Source organism: Vidua chalybeata, chromosome 4 (assembly GCF_026979565.1).
Source record: "Vidua chalybeata isolate OUT-0048 chromosome 4, bVidCha1 merged haplotype, whole genome shotgun sequence".
In the NCBI taxonomy this organism is placed as follows: domain Eukaryota; kingdom Metazoa; phylum Chordata; class Aves; order Passeriformes; family Viduidae; genus Vidua; species Vidua chalybeata.
This window is the reverse complement of record NC_071533.1, coordinates 50265264-50288527: the sequence shown is the minus strand read 5'-3', so window position 1 is coordinate 50288527 and position 23264 is coordinate 50265264. Positions and strand designations below refer to the sequence as shown.

The 23264-nt window shown below is 35.2% G+C and overlaps 1 protein-coding gene across 3 annotated transcripts in view; it reads left to right on the top strand.

Moving 5' to 3' along the window:
* KLHL5 (kelch like family member 5) overlaps positions 1–23264 on the top strand; it is a 49621-nt gene that overhangs the window by 6710 nt on the left and 19647 nt on the right. For 2 of the 3 annotated variants that reach the window (XM_053941188.1, XM_053941189.1), the window contains 3 exons: positions 12976–13158; positions 19051–19187; positions 19962–20158. In XM_053941188.1, coding sequence (XP_053797163.1) covers positions 13016–13158; positions 19051–19187; positions 19962–20158 — 477 coding nt within the window. In that variant the 5' untranslated portion in view covers positions 12976–13015. Of the gene's footprint in view, positions 1–7180; positions 7558–12975; positions 13159–19050; positions 19188–19961; positions 20159–23264 lie in introns of those variants that run through there. The other variant, XM_053941187.1, reaches the window with a different exon arrangement.

Here is a 23264-nt window from a genome sequence, read left to right as displayed (position 1 = left end):
AATTTCTCTAACAATGCAGACCCCACAACCTTTCTGGGCAACCTGTAGTCAGTCACCCTCACAGTGACAAGGTTTTTCCTCATGTTTAGATGTTGTGTTTTAGTTGTTACCTATTGATTCTTGTCCTGGACACCCCTGAAAGACATTTATTTATTTATGTATATTTATTTATGCACATTGATGAGACCTTCCTGAGTCTTCTCTAGGCTAAACAGTCCCAGCTCTCTCAGACTTTCATCAGACAGAAAAGCTCCAGGCCCTTCATCATTTTAATGGACCTTCTTTGCACTCCTCCTCCAGTATGTCCATATCTCATACAGCTGAGTAGAGGGGCAAGATCACTACCTTCACTTGCTGGCAGCACTCCTAATGCAGGCCAGGGAGCCATTAGCCTTCTTTGCTGCAAGGGCACACTACTGGTTCATGTGCAACTTGGTGACCAGCAGGTCCTTTCCTGCGAGTTGCTGTCCTGCTATGTGACCCACAGCGTGGAGTTGTTCCTTCCCAGGTGCAGGATTTTCACTTCCCTTTGTTGAACTTCATCAAGTTCTGAAGGCTGATATTGCTGGCAATACCTCAGCCTTTTCCATATCCCATGTCACCAGGGCCCTGCCCCGTTCAGCAGCAGGCCCATGGACAGAAGACATTCCCTAGACATTCTTTTGTTATCTGTGTACCTACACAAGTCCTTCATGCTGCCTAGGATACCTCTTCTGAGATTCAACTCCAGGTGGGCAAATGGTGGTAGAAATCTTTATATTGAAAGGATTTCTATAAGACTTTCTCTTTGACATCTGCAATGTTATGTACAATTGGGTTCTAAAAATGTTGTAAGTCCAACATTGATTCTTTAAATAGAAGTTGTTTTTCATATTTATGAGACATTATGATTCTCATAAGCATTAATCATGATACTTATAGATTTTTATATGATTCTTACAAAGCATTCTGCCTTCTAGTGTGATGATTGTTGGTTTTATACTTTGATCACATGTGTTGCCTTTCTGTGAACCCTGTTTTCTGCAGCACTACTTTTGACTTGCAATGATCAATTGTGTACAAGGAATTCCAGATAAGATCACACCACTTGTTTTATAAATATGTAATAAGATATATTATCATATATTATAATATATTATCTCTTATGCAGCTTAAAATTTCAGTTGGGGGGTGGGCTTAACTGAAGCTGCTAATTAAACAGAAGTCATCACTGAGAGAGAAATTAGTCTCTTGAGGTATTTTTTGGTATTAAATGATTCATTTAGAATGCTTAAATCTGTGTCTTGAAGTGCTTTGCTTCAGTAGCTGTGGCATTGCATAGCTTGACATTTAAATACTGTGTAAACCTTTTGCCCACAGACCTCTATGTATTTCTCTTAGAAGTTTATGTAGTCTGGCATGGAGTACTATGTTGCATTACCTAATCACTTGCAAATCTGCTTCTTCACTGTTTTTTTAATGTGTTTTTTAACCTGGTTGATTTTTATATGGTGCTTAATGTAGAACTGTGAATAGTTGACATTTTTTACCAAATAAACATCCACTCTGCTGTTGACAATGTTGATAGTGTTATCCTTTACCCATCTTTCTGTGAGTTTTTGAGGAAATCTGAATACTTCATAGTGAAATAACACTGCTGCTGTCTTGGAAAATGTTAAAATATTGTCTTAGTTTGCCCAGCAGACCTGCCTACAAAAGGAAACTATCTCCTTGTTATTTTGTTTTGATTTGCCTCAATCTTTCAATCTGTCCTTTATGGTCTTTTTTAACTTTGTTAGGCAATACCTTCCTAAACTGGTTCTAAAGAATGGCTTTACTTTCACCAGGACGTCTTTAAGTGTCTGCAGAACAGTGTTTTTGTCACCACTCTTTCCTAACAGTGACATTTCTAAAGGAGATGATTAGTGCTGGACTATTACTGTCTTTAAATTTGTGACTATCTTGTTTCCATTACAATTGGTGCTCCTAGTATTCCTGGAGTAGATGAACTGGCAATCTTGCTTGTCTTCACCTTGTGTGTTGCTACTTGACCCTTTTAGTACAGAAAACTGGTTCTGTGTTTTCAGAGACTGGCCCTTCACAGTGTTGTCCATTAAATTTTAACTTAAAAACAGCATCTGACCTGATGAATTGGAATGCTAATTTTTTGAGAGTGAATAAGCTTACTGTGCTGTTTACTGAGGAATAGCTCTACACTATGGCTTTATTTGTAGATGGTGTAGTGCCTGATGATGCTTCAGTATTAATTGAATAAAGCAATGTTAATGTTTTAATCCTAAAGAAATAAAAATGTCTTCAATCACAACTTCTGTTGTGTGTGAACCAGTATGATATTTGAGCTTGGGTCTAACAGTGTAGTCTTGTATTTCATGTGAAAATCTCTCTTGTTCCCCACCTCATCCTTAGCTGAATAAAATAAACAGCAAGCCAGGCAGTTGTTCTGTACAGATCTTTTCATGCTATTGTTAAGCTGACTGCTTCCTCGGGTTTGGAGGGAAGTGTACAATGCAAAGTGGCAGAAAGTTGCAATGAAGTACCAGTAATTTCGCTACAGCTCATTTCTGCCAGTCAGAACAATGAATTAAAGTACACGAAGTCAGTAGCTGTAGGACGTTTTCCTCTCTTCTGAATGAACTGTGCCATAGCTGCTGATCCAAGGCTCTTTTCACATAACCGTGAACCAGAAGTGTTTGCATTTATATAAAACTTCGGGATAGGAGTGATTATTGTTTTATAGAATCATGAAGTATTAATATAACAATCTTCCTGAAGTCTTTGTTGAGCTATTTCTGTAACTTTGGGTCTGGAACACAGGAATAGGGAAGGAAAAAGAAAGTAAATATTTAACACTTCTTCTAACATAAGCATAGGTATATCAGAATTGCAGTTTGAAGTTCATCTATAGTGGTTTTCTTTGAGCAGTTATTTTAATGCCTCAAATTAATATTTTAAAGTTTGGAAATCCCATTTTTAAAAGTGTTAAATTTTGAATGCCTTTTAATGCTTTCAGTTTGTATTTGATTAATTGATGAACATCTTATGGTCAGTGAACATTTCTTATGTTTTCAAATACACATCTAGGATCACTAAACATTGACAATATTGTTTTTTCACATCCTAATGAGTCTACTTATATCTAAAACTTATCTTTTTATATTTAATATTTTTGTTAAGCATTATTTTTTTCAAAAAACAACTCTACAACTTTATTGTAGTCACAATAAAGACTTTATGTAATTATTTTGACACTTACATTCTTAATTGGATCTTAAAAGGATCCTTAATATATTCTCAGGACTAGCTGAGCTTTTATGGCCTCTTTTAAAATTCATTTGACACACTAAATACCTTGAATATATTATATCTGAATTGCCTTGAAGTTGAGTGGTGAAAGGTTTTGGACCCAAATTACAGTAGTGACAGAAAAAATGTTACCATGAAAAGTAGTGTTGAAATTTAAATCTTAAAAGTGCCTCAAAAAAGTATTCCATATACATGTTTGCTTATTTGAAAACTTTATTTCCTTTGTCAAGGAAAAGGAAAAATCACAATCAACAAAAGCACTAGATCTTATTATTTAAATAATAATATTTCCATATTTCCTATTGATACACTCTAAATATGAAGTACACCTTCCTTCAAAATATGCAGTAGAAATATCTTAAGACTAAAATTGTTTAAATGGATCTAGTTATGCTGGATTGCTATCTTTCTTTAATACTTGTATGAATAAATGTATATAATTTCAGAGAATATCAGTGTAGTAAATTTTTTCATTAGTAAAAACAAATGGTTTTTATCTCTGTGCAGATAACCTGTCTGAAAATTTTGAAAAGGGCAATTTCTAAAGCTGTCATGCTATGTTCTGGGTGTTACCTATTTACACAGTTGCAGATTTAACATACAGCATTTATATAGCTGTTTCTTTTTGTTCACAAGCCAGAAGCTGGGAAACTGTCCCCCACTGCTAACTGCAGGGATTTATAGCTTTGTGAAGCTCTTCATAGAAGAGAAATTATGTGCTTAAATGTTCAGGTGTTCCACTTGAAGGAATATCAATCTGTTCAATTAAAAATCAGAGTTCTCAAAATTGTTTTCACAGTAAGCTTACACAACCTCGTTAATACGAACAGAATTATATTCTCAAAGGTGACAGTGTACTTATATTTGAAATCTTATTTTGATTCACCACAAAATAGAAACTGCAACAGTGCCCAAGGTCAGAAAAAATGGATATAAGCACTGCTGTTTTATCAATAAATGCAAACTTTTGCCTTAGTAGATGAAAAATATTTCAGAATCCTTGCCAAGTCTATGTATACTGTGCTTGACTAGGATGGGTTTTAGCAGGTTCTCAGAAATGTGTTAGTGCTTTAGAAGGATGTGTGGTGGGAGGCCATAGAGGGTGGATTTGTGAGCACCAATCACCAGATGAGATGTCAAGAATGAAGTCTGGGTGACCATAGTCAGTGGAAATCCTAACAGTCCACTGTTTGAGATCTCCTCAAAAGTCTGGTAACTCCTGGCTGGAGATCTGATGAAAGGTATCACATTATTCATAGTAACATAGATTGTCCAGAACAAGAGGCCCTCAATTATTTCTGAGAAATACTGTCAGTTTAAATTGAAGAATTAACTGTCACTTGTCTTATCTTGTCATCTATAATACAAATATTCCTATGAAACAGAGAAATATTTTAGATATTTATGCAGTCAGTCTTAGAACTGTAATTTTGATAGTGTGTAGAGGAGCAAGAGTTTCTTTAATCTAGAAAAATGAAAGAGAATAGAAAACAGTTTTCTGGTTTGGTCTGTTAAAACTACAGCACATTTATTTTCTAATCTCTGTTTGAGCCCATAGCTTCACAGCCAAAGAAAGGCAGTAATTGGGCTGGTTTTGCCAGTAAATCAATGAAAAGTGCTGAAAAAGCACTAGAATCACAAATCTGCCACTGTCTTAGTAGACTAGTACTGGGACAGCTTGAATTTTAAATGAGTCTGTTACACAAGAGTGAGAATCCAGGTCACTCCTTATGTATAATGGATTTACCATACCAGCAGAAATAAAGGTATTTAAAGCTTACTTTTTATAGTTGGATAGATAATTAAAATATTAGTGGTTTGGTGAATGTTAACAAATACACCAGTTGTTTGTCCTATTTCTTCACCCTCAATGAACACCCAGCACCAATATAAAACAGAAGGAGAGGATAAATAAAAAGATGCCATTTTGTTTTTACTTCTTAAGCCTTACTCCAGTTCCATTCAACTTGCAGTTACACAAATGATGGTATTTGAACACTACAATTAAGTGTTTAATAATTAGCTGTATGTGTACCACATGAGAGTGGGGTCTGCATGTCATATCATTTTGGTTAAACAGCCATACAATTTTCATGCTAATATGTTAAAATATTGATCCTTTCTTAAATATTTCCCTATCTTTCTGTGTTTAAATTAAATCCAGAATGCCAGCTAGGTACACACTCTGAAATGCATCTCTGTGGAAACAGCTGGAATGCAGTTCCTATAGAAATGAGCTTTTGCTCATTTCAAATGCTTTTTGCATTTGTGAGAAGCACTTAGATACGTAACTGTCCTCTGGGCAATGACAGGTGAGCTTTCCAGGTTAAAACTAGCACTTTCAGCATTGTGTTTCCTCAGAAGATAGCATGATATTCTCCTGGCACTGAGTTTAAAACAGTGTTTGGGTTTTGGGTGGTAAAATTTGGCACTGCTTATGTTTTCATGTGGACTCTGCATATAGCCAGTTTTAAATAATACATGCATGTCCATCTGAGAGAGTGTGGCTTCCACTTTTTTTTTTGAAAACTGTAGGGTAATAAAGAAGCACTTTTTGTAAGTTTGTTGTGTATGTATCCTGGAGAGTTGAACAGACTAACAGAGTTGTGAAGTTTGAAAACATAGATCTCTGTACCAAGGACTGATAAAATCCAGTACCTCTTTTTTGTTCTAAATTTGTTATTACAATTTGCACATGACTGAAATTAATCTCAGCATTTTATACCTAACTAGCTTCTTGTGGCAGAGAGGAAATAGGCTGGTTTTCATGGGAACTGTAAATTGGTCATTGTGCATTTTGTGCTTTAGGCTTTCTAAGCCATTCATAGGAATGGCCATTCCTCATTTGAATAAAAACTTTTGCTGGACATTTTAAGATGTTATATAAATTACCAGTCCTAGAGGGAGTTCTGTCTCAAAAGTATGCATCTCTCTTTTTCACTGTTCCATAACAGTACGTCTAACCTGACGTGGAACAGTTGATAGTATAAGATTAGAAAGAAGCCTTTTGAGCAGTCATCTTATGTTGTTTATTTTGCTGGGGTTTGTCTGGTGCCTTGCAGTGATGAGCTTTTTCTTGTTTTCTGTTTTAGTGATGTATAAGTGAATGGAAACCATTAGCTCATTTCAGATAGAAATTTTTGGTTGCTGCAGACCTAGATTTGAATCAAAGCACATCAAGATGAAAGGCTTTATAGCCTCCACTACTAGTCCCTTGAGCCTTCTGAGGCTGTTCTTGTCCTTTTTAAGTTAGTTCATGTCCTGTAATGGAAAAAGAATTATTTACAGTTCAGTTTTTCCCCAGCATAATCAGATAAATTTGAGTTGGTTTTGATTCTTCTCTATAAATTTATTTTTTAGCAGTGTAGAAGGAATTTAATTTGATTTTTACATTTTTTCCCCTCTGTAGTAGCAAGAGTTAACAGAATAAGAAACAGATTGTAAGATTCGGTATAGAAATTGCAGTTTGCTGTCATTTGTGGTTTAAGAAAAGGGGGTGGTATTTAGCTCTTGAAAGGGCTTTAATGAATATTGTTTAGAGTTTTTGAAACGTAATGGTCAGAGGCAGAAACAGAAACGACCTCAGAGCTTTTAGGGTGAAGTGATTAGCATTTTTCCTGATGGAAGTGATTGTTTCACCTCCTCTTTTATGTTAGTGTTTTTCACTGTCGGTTGCCCTTTGTTTATTTTCAAACGACATACCGTTAAAGAAGCCTTTTTTGTGTGATTGCAATGCTTTTTCTCCTCCTTCTGTAGAAAATCTGCTTGCCACAGACAGGCAGAGCATGTGTTTCTCTTGTCTTGGTTGGGTGCACAAATCTTTTATGTGTGCTGCTTCTTACCCTGTTGCCTAGACGATCACTGGCTTTCACTAAGAATGTCTGGTTCTCGTAAAGAGTTTGACGTGAAGCAGATTTTAAAAATCAGATGGAGGTGGTTTGGTCATCAGGCATCAGCCCCGAACTCTGCAATTGAAAACCATCAGGGAGACTTCTGGAACAGAGGACAAAATGTAACAACTGGTGGCAGGAAGTTTTTAAATTTGGGTAACTTACCTTTAACATCAGCTGGTTACAGAAGGTCCAGCCAACAGGATTTCCAGAATTCACCTCTTTGGCCAATGGCATCCACCTCAGAAATCCCTACATTTGAATTATCAGCAGAAGACTGTGGAGGTGCACGTTGGCTTGACAGACAAGAAACAGATGATAGAGCAAGTGAAGAAGAAAATGAATCGGACAGCAGCTCGTGCAGGTTAATTATTACTTTCCTATTGTGAGAAATGTGTTTTCATTTCATGTTTGTAGTTAGTATGCATAAATAGGCTAGGCTTTGTTCTTACTCAAATGCTTCAGAAACCTAGCAGTTACTGTGCATCAGAAACAGAATATTAATTATAATCAGGTCCTGTGTGTTTACAAGGACCTTTTTAAAAGTCAGTCAGTGGGGATAAACAAAGTGCAAAAATGGATGCACTGGTGTTTTAAACAGTGTACTAGTACATGCTGCTATGAACAAGGTACTGCCCATTACATGGTAATGTTACAGAATGCTTTCTGCATTATTTTGAAGTGATACTGATTGTTAAGTTATGTCAGTTAGGAGAAGATTATGAAAATGTAAACTTCCTCTGATTCTGACCTCATGTTTCCATGTGTACCTATAGAAGATGGAGAATGAACTGTAAAAAATACTTAGACTATAAATCAAAGAAAAAAATTACATCAATTGAAAGTCAATCAATTTGTGCTTTAAAGTGATTCCAGTAACCCGTTTGGTTTTATTAAACCGTACATCTGGCAGAAAAAGAAAATATGTTTCTATTGCATCTGTAAAGATGTTTTGATGTTCTTTTCTTACACATCGTTACTAAAGATGAAACTGTAAAGCTTGTTCTTGAATGAGAAAGTTGTTTACCAGTTGTTGTAAATTAGGCAATTTAATTACCTTGATTGTGAAATACCAGTTAAATTATTTTATTTCATTTACTGTATAAGTCAGTCATTCTTCACTAAAAGTATTTTTCCTGTTTTGTAGTTCATGTAGTGCATAATAGCTTGCCATTTCAGAAAATGTTATGTTTGCTTTCTTGCTTTTAAGATAGCTTTGCACTGATGTGGCATTTCAGAAAGTGTGGCTACTTAAAGGGTACACTGTTTAATAAAGGCTATTAAGGACAGATCAATTTACTTATAGCAGTTTAGTGTTTTTCATGCCTTAGGAGAAGAATCGATTTAGTGGAAAGGCAAAGTAGTCCATAATATAAACATTGTTTATTGTATATATGACCTTTAAAGATTCAAGGAAAGGAAGGAGTGTAAAATTGCTTAGAAGTGAACACAGTGTATTTCCTTTTATCACCCCATGTCAAAATACTAGAATTACTGGGAAAGGAAATCCTGCATACTGCTGCATCATAACGGCAGTCCCACTGTGCTGTAACAAATATGTAGCTGTAAGTAGCGCACCTCTGAAGAGATCCCATTTTAAATTATGTTCAGATATAAATTTTTAAATAGCTATGTTATTGGATATGATACAGGTATAACATCACCTTCAATTTCAGCAACATATATATCTGATGGGAAACATTTACATGCAGCATTATCTCAGTCAGGATATTCTCTTCATAGCAAGGCAATCACTGTAGGAAAATAAACGTGTAATTCTAAAAGATAAATGTGTAGATTGAAAATACTACAACATTTAGTCTTAATTTTAAGAGAATAATGTGCATATGGTAAAACTAATTTGTTACTTTGTAGAATTGGATAACTGCAGATACTTATTTAGGAGGTTTTAAAAAGTCTTGTTTCGTTGTTTTTTGGGTTTTTTGTTTTTTTTTTTTTTTTTTTGCAGACAGTTGTATACTAGAAAAAATGCACAAAGGATTTGAACTTAGTAAATTGGAAGTATCTTTTAAATTATGTGTATCTAGAGGTTTTTGTATTTCTATTACTGTCTTCTAATTCATGCTAATGTTTACTTACACGCTTTAAATAATTTAGGTAAATTTTGAGTTCAGTGACAGTACAATTTAATATGCAACTAATGGCAGTGTAGGAGCTTGCTTTGTATTGTTATCTGTATCTCTGTCTTACGGGGAGACTTCACTTATACCATGTTTTGTTCACTTTTGTTAAAAATGTATAAGCTCTTGGACAGACTACATAATTCTGCCTAACACCTGGAGTTTCTCTGATATTAAGGACTTAATTAAATGTTTTTTCTTTGTAGTCTAAATTTTGGCTTCTTATATGTTGACTCGAGGGAAAAACCCCATACCAACATTTTCATCTGTGTAGTTTACAAAGAGCTTTTTTTTTTTCCCATATGAAAACATTGCTGTCTCCTTTACAAGTAAATTGTGCGCATGAAAAAGTTTTTTAAAAACCTTTTGTAGAAGCTATAGTTACCTTTCTTCTATGCTTCTCTGTAACTTTCTGCCCAGTTTCAAGCCCTGATAACATGACGTAACAGAAGCAGCTCTGCTGCTTTGTTTGTATGAGTCCTTCCTCTTTGCCTTGTCATATAGCACAAGTAGAAAAGCATTTAGGTAAGGTCTTTTTGTCACTATGACATCATTTAGATCATTATGTGATTCATTTAGAGGAGAGCTGCTGTCAGATTAATTTGGTGTCATATAGATTTCAATTCCAAGTTTAGTACCAGATCTTTAGTACCAGATCTGACCAAGGTTGTGTCTGAGATGCAGACAGATTGTTCAGATTCAAGAATCAGGGCTAGTCAGCTGTACTACTATTCACATCATACTCCTATGTGTCATTTGTAACCAGCATTAGCTCGCATGGTTGTTTACTGGGACAGTGAATTTTGAATTCTGCAGATTTTTATCTCCTAGATTTCCTCTATTGCTGCTGTTTGTTAACTGTCCTGCATCCCTGAAGCAAAGACCATCCTTTTGGATTTGTACACTTTTAAGCTCTGCAGAGTCTTGTATAGAAGTGTAAGTCTATTAGCATTAGATTTGTTTTTCTTAACTTTTTTTTTTGTGGTGCATTAGCAGCAATCTACAGACCTTGAAGGCATGGTGGAGATAAAGCTAAAAATGCCTAGAGCGTCCCTAGTGTGCAGAATGTTGTATCTGGTTCATTTCATCCATGCATGCACTAAAATACTGGAATTACTTTATTGTAAATTGAAGTAAGGAAATGTACTAAAATATAATATAGGATGCATATTTATATCTGAACATTAAATACAAGCAGGATTCCAGAATTCATCAGCTGTGTGCTGACCTTGAACAGTTTAGTAAAATGTCTGTAATTATTTAAAGACAAAGTCTGAATGTGCCATGTGGTAGCAGCTCTGCAGTATTGCTCTGTATTGATCAGTCTTGGAGTTAATATGTTGTAACTTCCAATCTGTCTGCTTCCCCACCCTGAGTTTTTGAGCTACAGAATCCTTTGATATGTCTTCTTTTTCACCTCAATCTCACTGACCTTTGAGGGTATAAGTACTTTGGGAATTCTCCCAGGTTGTCATTGCTGTGGCAAATGGAACTGGAAAAAGATCCATAAAACAGTTTGTGGAAGGAGGGGCATTTAAATTTTTCATATCCAGTCACAGGGTAACAGGCACAAGTAGCGTTTGAAGCATTCTTTTATTTATTTATTTATTTATTTTTGCAAATACTGTAACTATTAGGCTGTCTCTTTCATGTTCTCTTTATAGACCACTGAACCTTAGTCTGTCTTTCTCCTGTTCCTTCATTATGGAAAATGGTTTGTGAGTTACTAGAAGGCAGGTATGGGATTGAGTATCTTTAGATGAGGGAAAGAACTAGACTTGACTCTGTTGTGTCCTGAGTACATGCTTTATTGTGGGTACTGGAAAACAGACACCACTGCAATTATTTTTCCTTATTGAACGAGAGTGATAACAGAGTTCTGTGTGGAAAACATGCAGGTTTGAAGCTGGCAATAGCTCCAGTGAGGTTGTGATCCAGCAAATGCTGGCTTGGAAAGCTTTTTTCTTTGTTGTTTCTGGCATTCTATCTGCAAAACACTTTGTAAGGTTGTAATGTAAATAAAATTCTGATATCATGTAATTAAAAAATGTTATTAATGGAGTTACTTTGAGGAATATGTGTTAATATATAGTTCAAACAAACAACCAAACAAACCAGGAAAAACCACAACTGAATTCAGAATGTGCTAAATTGTGATAGGGAGATACAGAATAATTTCCTAAGTATTTGTGTGTTGACCAGCGACCTACTCATTCTGCTTCAGGTTTTGTTTTTCAGGGCTGCTGGTTAAAGAGTTGCTTTCTCTGAGTACTTCTTGCTCATTCCCTTGAGAATGCTACCCAGCTGGCCAATATATATGTTGTCCATGGTTACATAGTTACATCTTTGTATGAGCCCCTGATTCAGTTTCCAAAATAGCCACAAAGAATACTTGTTCCAGCCTGTTAGAGGGCCGGTGGTGGAGCAGAATAAGTGACTCCTGGGCTACGGGGAACAGGGAAAAAGTTGACACATAAATTAATGGCTAACCACAGCTTCAGCAAGAACATTTAACATAAAGTCTCCCAAGGGAAATCAGTAGGCAGGTATCTAATTTCTGATCCATTATTAGATTTAGCTCTGAATTAAATACCAAACTGCTTGGCTTTTTTAGCTACCTGAGTGCATGAAAAAAAAACCCCAAAAACAAAACATACAACAAAACCCAAGACAAAACCACAAAGTTCCCCTTTACAGAAAATTTTCTGTTGGAAATTAGACTTTGGTTTTGAGGAGCTCTCTCTTGAAATGAGTATCCTACACCAAGGAGTGAGATAAGTTTTGTGGTGGATTTAGCCCCAGGTTTGCTGCTCAGTTCATGACATCTTTGTGGAAGCAGGTATCGAGATGCAGATCTTGTGAAAGCACATTCTTCCAAATGTTATGGTAGATCCAGAGTATTTTATAAGTTGCCTGCATTGTTGAAAACTAAGCAGTAGTCAGTTAAAGAACTGTGAGCAAGAAAACATGCTTTCCAGAGTGTACATAATTAAGATTCATTTCCTTTATGTCCTAGGGCCATGCATACCTTTTACATTTTCTCTATTCCTGTTTTTTCCCAATCTTCTGTCTTTGTGTATACAGACAGGAATATTTTTTCTCCCCATATACCCTTGCTTTTCACTTCTGTTGACTTCTGATGTGCTAGATCTCATATCAGACACAAGGAGTACAATAGGAGTGGTGCTGTATCAGTGTTTGTGGTTTTTTCCCCTGCATGCCCATATGCTTTTACTAGCTGAGTTTTGTTCTAGCCACCTTAGGTTAAGTGTGAAACATAAGTGGCAGGGAGGGGTTTGGTTCCTTATTATCATCCTTCCATTACTTTTTCACTTTGCAGGGCCTTGGTGGTTGTTCTTCCTTAACCATCTGACTGCACTACAGATAAAATTGCTGGGCTGATCTCTGTGTGTCACTTAGTTGAAAAGTACAACACTAAATGATTGTACTTTTTCCACAAGGATCTAGATTAGGTTTAGAGGGAGAAAGAAAATATGAAGAAAAGTAAAATATCAAGGGAATGTGTAATAAAACAAATGCATATCAATTTTTAAATTACATGTGATTTTTTTTTATCCTTTGTAGATAAAATTTCACCTGAATATTGTGTGAACTAAGATTTCTGTTATTGTCTTTGGCAGAACCTCCAACAGCAGTCACACCTTATCATCTTGTCAAACAATGGAGCCCTGCACCTCAGATGAATTTTTTCAGGCTCTCAACCATGCTGAACAAACTTTTAAAAAGATGGAGAATTATCTTAGACACAATCAGCTGTGTGATGTGGTGTTAGTTGCTGGTGATCGTAGAATTCCAGCTCACAGGTAAGTTTATTCTAATTTGAAATAACTTCATAGCTTCATAATTATTTACAAATGCACCTTCAAAGTGTTAAAAAAATCCTAAACAATTCAGAATATTTTAAACACGTATGTTTTTTAACATTTATTTGGAAACTAAAAGTTATTTTTTCTGTTGTATGCAATACAGAATAAAAATATTCAGGTTCTTTTTGTTTCTAAGTATACTTATGATATTTGCATAATATCATAAGTACATACATACATACACTTCCCCCAGAAGTCCCAAGTACACTCCCAGAATATTATAAGTTGTAGTGGTTTCTTTCATAGAACAATGTAAATTTTTTCTTACATTTAATTATGTTTTATTTTTTTCTTTGTACTAGCAATTATGCTATTGAAGTCACAATTAACAATAAGAATGGTCTTCTGTTCACATAAAGGTTTTTTGCTCCCATAGTAAGAAGAGTCCTTTGACAGGAGACTTCTGAACACTGCTGCTATTAGATGTCTAAATTAGTTCAAATATTACCCTTTCTGTCATCTGTGTAATCAACATGCTGAACCATGCTGAACAAACTTATGTATGAGCAAACATATGTATGCCACTTAAAATCTAGGAAAATACCAAAGACTGCAAAACACAGGCATGTGTAACTGAAGCACATTACGGTATTTAATGCACAGAATTTGTAATTTGAATAGGAACGTAGGTATAAGTAAGCTGTGGTTTCCTAAGTTGAGGTCTCAACAGAAATGGCATCCTAAAACATTCCTATTTTCCATTGCTGATTCCTACTCCCACAGTGAAACTGCAGCTCAATGCTGTAATAGTAATAAAAAGATGGGAAGATGTTGCTGGTTTGGAGTTGATACTTACCTTAAAAAACCAGATTTCTGCTTTTATTCAGATATTATCCACACTGTTGTGCTGACTCAGCTGAGGGAATGACAGCATGGGCATGGGAACTGACTTGAGAATCAGGGAGGCTTTTAAACCATAGCTTGCTGTTGTTCTTGGAGACTTCATTTTATGAAATGCTCAAATTAGTTACTAAACTGTGTTGTTTTGTCCCTGTGAAAAGAATGAATCAGATGAAAACAGGGAATACACACACCCCTAGTGGGCACATGCTCAAGTAATTTAGGGTCAAAAAACTTTGGAGTGGTGTAAACAGGAAGAAACAGTGATTATAATAAGGAAATAATTTTACTTCCTTATGGAGCCAAGGTAACCCCTTTGCAATATGTGTTTGGACAGTGGCTTATGTAGTAGTTAAAAATGTGTAGAAAGGGTGCAGAGGACAGCTGTGAATGTCTTGTGAGGACTGGAAGATTCTATTTGCAATGAAATAAATGAATAGACAACACACTTAAAAGTCCTTTAATGTGGTTCATGCTTTTTTCTCATTTATTTAGAGAACCGACTTCTCCAGTTTGTGCTACTGTATCTATTTCTGTAGTGCATGAGGCAAATGCTACTACTACCTGTTATTTGTTCTGGACTTCTGAGGAGAAACATCTTGCTGTAGTTGGTATATTGTGTTAAATATGCATGAAAGTTAAAGGCAAAGAAGCACACTTCGTGATTGTAGCAGGAAGTGGGAGGTTTATGATTCTCTCTTGTTCACTTTATAATGTTGGAGCAACTTACAAAGAAGCTTTGCCTTTTGCATAAGTTCTTTCTCTAACTACTTTGTTTTCCCAGAGAAATATAGCAATAACTGCAGTCTTCGTTTCAGTAGATCCAAAGTATCTCACTGAAAACTGATTTTTTTTCATAGTGGGAAAGATAAATATGGAAATTTCATTTTAGTTTTATAGAAATTCAAAAAGATGACTGCCTTTATGTACTTGTAGTAGCCAATGTTATAAGAAAAAACTTCTGTAGTATTTCTTGCTGCCTCCATACAAATTCTGACTTTTTTTGACTGCATTGGCATTGACTGCAGGCTGGATCCATCAGTATTGACTGCAGGCTGGATCCATCAGTGCATTTCAGAAAACCAGTGATTCTTTTGTCTTGAGACTTAATAAGCAACAGAATATGTGTTAAATACATCTTAGCTTAATGACATGGCATTCTGAGTAAGAAAATAGAAAGTTCACTTACACTGGACATCTTTGTTTTCCTTTGTTTTTTCATAAGAAAGATAAGAGTTTTTCATAGTATGTGGTCACATAGAGCTGGTAAGAAAGAACGTTCTTCATTATGAATATTAATCACACTCATATATAGAGAGGAGTATTCAGATTTTCAGTTTTGAACTTGGCATTTTTAATAATTCCTGCATTTTTTAAATTATCAGTTTCTACTTTTATTGAATGTTGTGAGGTGTGTGATGTATGTTTTTAGAGAAAAGAGACATGAGTTGGGTGTCTGCCTTGGTAATAAGCACAGGTAATACATCACTGTGAAATTCTGAGAGGTTTTCTATCTATTTAAAGAATTCAGGCTACGAGTCTACTACAAATAAAAGCATCACATATAGTCATGATTTTTCTGAATATGGAATTCTCTATTGTTCCTAAAGTGTTTATCTTCTTTTTCTCTGCTGAAATTATAGCTAAAATCTTATTTACAAGGTCAAAAAGCAAGTAGGAAAAAGGGACCATGCTCCACTAGGAAGAAATGTATTATATTCCCACTCCTTCAGCTTGCAGTTCCATAAAGAAATCTTGGATACTTTGATTTACTTAATTTAATTACGTTTTTCATAGCATGTTTATTTTGTGTCCACTGCAATTTCAGATGTCTGCCATTTATTATGTTTGTATTTATTACATTCAGCTAACTGCTATATCCATAATAAAAGCTTGCTTTGTTTGGTAATAACCCCCTGATTAGAACATTCATGTAAGAAAAGGGAAATATGTGTAAATTCCTGCCCAGAGGGCATTTAAAGCCTGCTCCACATCCTTTAATCAGCAGTCTGGGTAGAGCCATTGTCTGTCTTTCTGTTGACACCAAAGATGGAAATACAAAAGAGATGGAACTTAAGAAAAGAAGACAAATGGAAACTTATGTACTCTAGGGTTTAGGAAGCTTGTTTGAAAGAGCCTGAACTCTTCAGTATCACCTTACAACTTCAGTGAGTGCTGATAGTGAGTTTCCAAGGACGGTTTTCAGCTGTTAGACTGCCACAAACAAGGAGCTGCCTAGGAAGAGTCCCTTTTATCTTTCAGATTTTAGGCAGCATCACTTCATTCTGGCAGGTGAGAGGAGTTTGGAGATACTAAACTTGTAAATTGCCAGGTTTGGTGGCTGTCATCATTTTACATAGTAATTGCTTTGGTGACCTAGAAAACTATCTAGATGATGCAGCTTGTGGCAGTTCCAACAAGTACAGGTTTTAAAGGGTGCCACATATTTTACTGGCTCTCAGTGGAAAAGTCTTCAAAATCTATTAAGCCATCATGGTAGATCTTTCTAATTTTGGATCATTACAAACCACTGAAATTAAAGACATAAGTACCCTTGGAGCCTCCTGTAGGAACAGAAAAATGTACTAAAACACTCAGATTTTGTCAGTATTTAGTGACAAGCAAATATCAAATCACATGTGTATAGCAGTGATTTTTATTGACTAGTGGGAAAAAGAAAAGGCCAGTTGGCTGAAAGTCTGCCTTGGTTTTCTTTTATCCTAGCTCAGTGTCACCTTGATGCATTGTCACTGTATATTTTAATCCCATTTCTTTCTTTGAAAGAACATTTTTTTGTAAATTAGTTAAATTAAGAGAAAAGTGTGAAATTTCAGACTTTTCATTGTGAAATTATTGCAGAACTGCTCTCAGTATAATTTGTGCTTGTTCATATTACCTATATTAAAACAACTTGTGGACTTCACATCCTCTGTCAGCATATGCAAGTCACCCTTGGGAAAGCACTTAGCACTGTGAACCATTTAAACCTCCTCATGGATCTGCACACACTTGCAAAAATAATAAATGGATTACATTTCTGTTAATTTCTTTTGGAGGACTCTTGAGTCTGGAAATTACAGGGAGAAATTTGCTGATATCAAACTCTGATAGAAGGCATTGGGGCCCTCGTGTTATTTTTTGGCATTCCTTCAGCAGTTGTTTCTAAAATGTATACAGTCCAGTGTTCTAAATAATAGTGCAGCTACCTAGTCCAGTTGCACTGCTGGGGGAAGAAAAAAAGAAAAAATCAACCCCCAAACTGTGATATGACTAAGTATTAAGTTCTGTTTCCCGTTGCAGAAGACCTGTTTTTTTCAAGCTCTGTTCTGTGTAGAAGTTCCAAGTCAGAACTGTCAGATGTGAATATGTTTAGTTGGTTGTTTTGCCTTTTAAAATTCTGAACTGGACCTGCAGAGATACTTGGGTTATTCAAACCACTTTCCCTTCCAGTGAGAAGCCCTGTTTTGTACATAGAAATCTGGTCTTGTCATCTCATTCTAACATCAAAAGCAGTTGCAGAAATTCTCCCTTGATACTTACATTAATGTACTCTCTAATTTACTCCACTTCTATAGATCTCTGGGAGGTAGTATTTTAATTTAAATGCAGATTTCATTAAACCTGAGGTTAAAGTGCCTAGAAGTGATGCCCAGGCCATACTTTGGCAGAAAGTTCTAATTTTTCTTAGGTAGTCAGCTACAGATTAATTCTCATATTTCAATAACAGAATTTAATTTTTCTTTAAAAGAACAGAACTTTATTTCTTTTGACAAAGCTTCAATCATACAGGATGTTAAAATAAAATGAATCTTTTTTCCCATGCAGTTGTAACTCTACTCTGTTGCCTCAGCAGCTAGAAAAAAAAAGATTATCCTTTTTTGTCTGTAAGCCTGACCAAATGGTCAATGACTAGAAATATATATTTATGATATGTATGATTAGAAAAATATATTATGAGATTAATTAGTCAAAATTTTATTACTTTGCAGTTAATTAACTATGAGACTGCTCCTTGTATTTCCTTACTTTTTATATGTACCTGTAAATTCTCCCCTAAGCATTGGTGCTCACCTTTTCATTTAGTTTTACTCTGTTTTGTGGTTCCTGACCTCTGCCATTTTAACCCACCAGTATAATGATTCAGCACAGCATAAACTGCCTGAGGTATTAGATTAATTGAATGTATGCATATGGACTGTTTAAAGTATTTGCAGTAGGCTGGGTTTGATCCAAAAATTGATCCAAGCCACAAGGCCATTCCTGGAGGTCTCTTATTCCTCCTGAATAGTTATGGTAGGTTTCATATTCCTGCCTCATATAATTTTCTCTTTTACCCCAGTCTCTGAATACATACTGAGACATTCTTGCACATTTTGCAGAGTGGCTTTATTATTTGTAATGAGTGTTTTACTCTCAATAATCCAAAGAAATGTCCGTTGTGCACTAACATATTTACTTACACAGTAAAACAGTCAAGATTACTCTGTATCATCTCCACATTTACTGTGACAAGTTTTGTCTTGGTGCACACATATACATAATTGAATGTGTATGTGTGGACCAAGAGTAAAAGCATTTTAAAGCACTTTGAAAAGGACTGGTAAGTTATTCTTTCACATTTAAAAAAAGTATCTAACATAATATAAATGAAAATCAATTCAATTTTATTTTAATAATGTATATTTATACTTCATTTCCAATTTATGTGGATTTGGGGGTGTTTATGTCTGTGTCGGCTATTAAAAGTCATTGAGCTTTGAAAGGGTAATTAGTTTAGATCAGTAGCAAATGTAGGCTTAGTATCAGTACTTCATTATTCATAGAGAGAAACTAGAGCATGGAGCACTTTGTCAATTTTAAAATGTTTTTCTCGCTACGGTGTTTCTTAAAAGGGCAAAGTAATGAATCATAAATTAACAAACATCAGGTTGACTAAGGTTTTTTTCTTTTCTTCTGTTTCTCTCCTTTTCTGCTGCACGTGGTACTCAGATTGGTTCTCTCCTCTGTTTCGGACTACTTTGCAGCAATGTTCACTAATGATGTAAGGGAAGCAAGACAGGAAGAAATCAAGATGGAAGGTGTGGAGCCAAAGGCATTGTGGGCTCTGGTTCAATATGCATATACAGGTAATGGAAGTGAAAATGGGAATTTCATCTAATGAATTGTCCTCATGTGAGCATTGTATTCCATTACTAGATTTCAAATGCTCTTTACAAATGACTCACGTTATTTAAATTCTTATAAATAAATAAAAATAAATCATAGACTACCTTGAGTTGGGAGCAACCTACAAGGATTCTCAAAGTCTAACTCCTGACCCTGCTCAGAGCACCCCAACAATCACACCATGTGTCCCAGAGTGTTTTCCAAATGCTTCTTGAGCTCTGTCAGGCTTGGTGCTGTGACTGCTTCCCTGGGGAGCCTGTTCCAGTGCCCTACCACCCTCTTGGGGAAGAACCTTTTCCATTAGGAAACCTTTTCCTAACCCCCTTCAGACCATTCCCTCGGGTCCTGTCACCAGTCAGAAAAGAAAAGAGCCTTCCCCTCCCCTTCCCTGGTGAGAAAGCTGTAGACAGCAATTAGGTCTCGTTGCTGTTACCTGAGACAACCTGGTAGGATAAAGTTCCTCTGATAATACTACATTCAGTTAGTTAACAAATTATGTGAATCTATTAAATGTATCATGACTGACAAAAAAGGAATCTCATTAGGATTCCCTTTCCTTACATCATTGTAGATCCTAATTTTGAAAACTATTAGTTATCTAATGCTGAGGGTGATGTTTACTAAGCCTTCTATTCTGTCATATAATCTGTAAATAATTCTATTGCCTTGGGGTTTTAGGGAATTTGTAAGATTATAAGAGCAAACTAATGTGATTTTCTTTTTGCTGTTACTAGGTCGCCTCGAATTAAAAGAAGATAACATTGAGTGCCTGTTGTCTACAGCTTGCCTTCTTCAGCTCTCTCAGGTTGTAGAAGCTTGCTGTAAATTCCTAATGAAGCAGCTTCACCCGTCCAATTGCCTTGGAATCCGATCTTTTGCTGATGCGCAGGGTTGCACTGACTTGCACAAGGTGGCTCACAATTACACTATGGTATGTTGTTACATTAATTATCATCTGCTTTAAGTAGGGAAAATACAGAATGTTTTCCTAAATATAGTACTAATGTTTTTCCCCCAGAAAGCCTTTATCGTTTTCAAACAAGAATGCTCATATGTTCCCATGATGAAAAATGACAAAATAGCTGCAAAGTTGCTGGTTTAGAGTTGGAAGGAAATACACAAGCATAAATGCCCTGTAACAGAAATGGGATTGTGGGGTATGCATTTAATAAAATATTTCAAAAGCTTGTTCTTCTTTCTGACAGTCAAAAACTACAGACTTCACAGTGGGCAAGCTGCCATCACCTATTGCAAAATTACACATTACTAAATGGAAGTGTAGAGTTCCTTTTTTGTAATGAACTGGAGTAATCAGATTCTAAGATATACTTGGGGTATGAATGTGGGCATTCAGCAATATAGATTTAGCATTATCCTTAATAACTTAGCAATGGAATGTCAGGCATCAAAGAATTTAATCTGAGGCTAGATAATATGTGACTAAATGAAAATTTGCCAATTATGTTTTTGAGTTAACTTGTAGAAATTCAGACCTACCAACTTAAGTAAACTTCATCTGCATAACAGTTATCCTTCTATTTTAATAGAAAATGTTCTTTTTTTTTCTTCTCACAAGTGTATTTTAGTAAAGTTATCAGAAGAAGGTAGAAGAACTATCTCTGAAGCAAGTCAGTTCATCTGCTCTTTGCAGTTTTGTGAAGCATTTTGCTCACTTTTTGATGAAATTTTGCCTAAGTAAGCTCTTGGGATCTGAATGAGGGCATGTAGACACTGCATAAGAAATGTGGGAATGAACATACTACTTAATTTGCTTGTGTGTCATAGCATTACCTTGCTATTAAGTTATTGGCTTAGATCCAAGAGTTGTAATTTATGTCTTGTAATCAGTATTAGAAATCCATGGCTTTTCCTCTTTCTGCCTTAGGTTTAGCTGGTTTAAAACCATTTTTTAAAATATTACTTCTTCTTGGCTTAAATAAATTTACTTTAGTATGTATAGCAGTTTAAGGTAGGTTTTTTTTCATATACAAGACAATGTTCTTCTGCAGTGAATGGATCTCTCACATTTAATATCATGGGCACACAAATTTACAGAGGCAGATCAATAAATAATGTGCAAATTGTAACTTACATGTTTCTATTCTTGGTCTTCATTATTGCACAAACAAAAATAAGGAGATTGCATTTAGGTAGAATGTGCAATGAAACAGTAAAGTAAATGTGGCTTATGCCTTTGAGGAGTATTAGAATTTATGTTGAGTGAGAACCAGTGATAGAAAAAATATGTGAAAAGAGAAACTCCCTCCTCTGATCTACTTGTTCTTTTTCAGAATAAGCATGTATTTTGGTCTGGGCTATTGCCATGTCCTTCATAAGTGAACTACCAAGATCAGAATAGTAAGAATTATTAGACTAATGCATCCTTAAAGGGGAATGTTGGCATTCCAGTCTTAGTATTCTGACTGGCAATTCATGACTTAGGGAAAATATGGGCTGTGAGCTTTCTATAAGCTGTTCTTTTGCAGCACCTATCTTTTGTTCAGAGGAAGATAGTTCTGTGCCTTTTGGCTGTTGTTTACTTCGGTAGCAAAATTGGTGCTTTTAAGGTTTTGATGTGAATGAAATTCAAATTAGGTGGATTTTAAAAAGCCATTTTCAAAACTAATTAGTTGTGCTAGATGAATTTTTCCCAAGGCCTCTTTTAATGTTGTTTAGTTCCAACAGAGACATTAAATTGAATTTTAGTAATAATGACTAATAGAGAAGAAGCTTCTTTATTTTGAAATGAATGTTGCTATGGAAATTGCATAGAAATGTCTAGTCCAATTGAATCTTCAATTAAAATAAATCCCCAAGTAATATCATTTGTTTAAAAGCTGTTTGAAAAAAGAAAATTTTCAACACTAGTAAGTGCTAGGTACTTGATGCTCTTTCCATTAAGAAGTATTAGAATGTAAGGGTTAAGTACACCTATAGTAGCTGTCAATATTCTCTTTGTCAAGTGGGAATTATTTTTATGCTGCATTGGGCTGCATAGAACAGTGTGAGATTATACTGAGTACAGTTTATAGTTCTGGTTCCTTTAAAATATTTGTAGTAGAAGGTACTGAATAGTATAAAATACTTAAATTTTAATTCACACATTATTTTCTATGAGTTTTTCTTTGTCAGGAAAAAAGCCCTGATTGCCATTTAATATTTTTATGTTTTAAAGGTTTTTAAAGGTTCTGTTTCTATTTCTCTGTTTTAAAGGTTTTTGTGACACATGTAATATGTTTGTAATCATCTTACCTGCTTCATTAAAATACCTTTTTACATGAAGTTTGAAATTCAGGTGAAATGAGCATTTGTTTAAACTGGAGGATGAATCAGTGAGTTATCCCATTAGGTCTGCCTTTGTTAATAGGGTTCTTCTGTCTGAGTAAAGTACATTAGTCATTGGAAAGCATCGGTGAAAAAAAAAAGGACTTGAATATTGCATTTCTTCATATTACAGATGTATATTATGATAAAGGGACTGAAGTGTTGCATTACTTTATTGCTTACTGTGTTGACAATTGATAAGTTGTTTTGACAGAAGGGAACAGTTTATCAAAGCTGGTTGATTACTGGCATTACAAACTTAAGCTTAAAAAATCTTCAATATACATGAAGTGAAACATGAAGCGAACTGATTAGTAGTGGATTTAATGCTGTATAAAGAGCAACTCTGATTTTTACACATCACAGTTCTAAAATAGAGTTGATAGAATCATGAAATGTATCTGAGTGAAGATATCTTTTGAGCAAAGGTTATCCTGTTTTACTGTGGTTTATATATAGTATTTGGGGCATACAGTTATAAATTTAGGAATTTTATTAGACTGGCCAGTATTGTATCTGATTGCTTCAATGAATTTGTAACGGCATTTTTGCACAAAATGCCTTCTGCACATTTTTATTGCTGTCTTCAAATTCAGAACAAACACCCCTTTTTGACATCTTGTTTGAAACAGTTGATAGTGCACCTTGGATGAAAACCAATAGATCCTTTTCCACAAAAAAAGTAAATAAAAGGGAAGTTAATACTTTAAGAT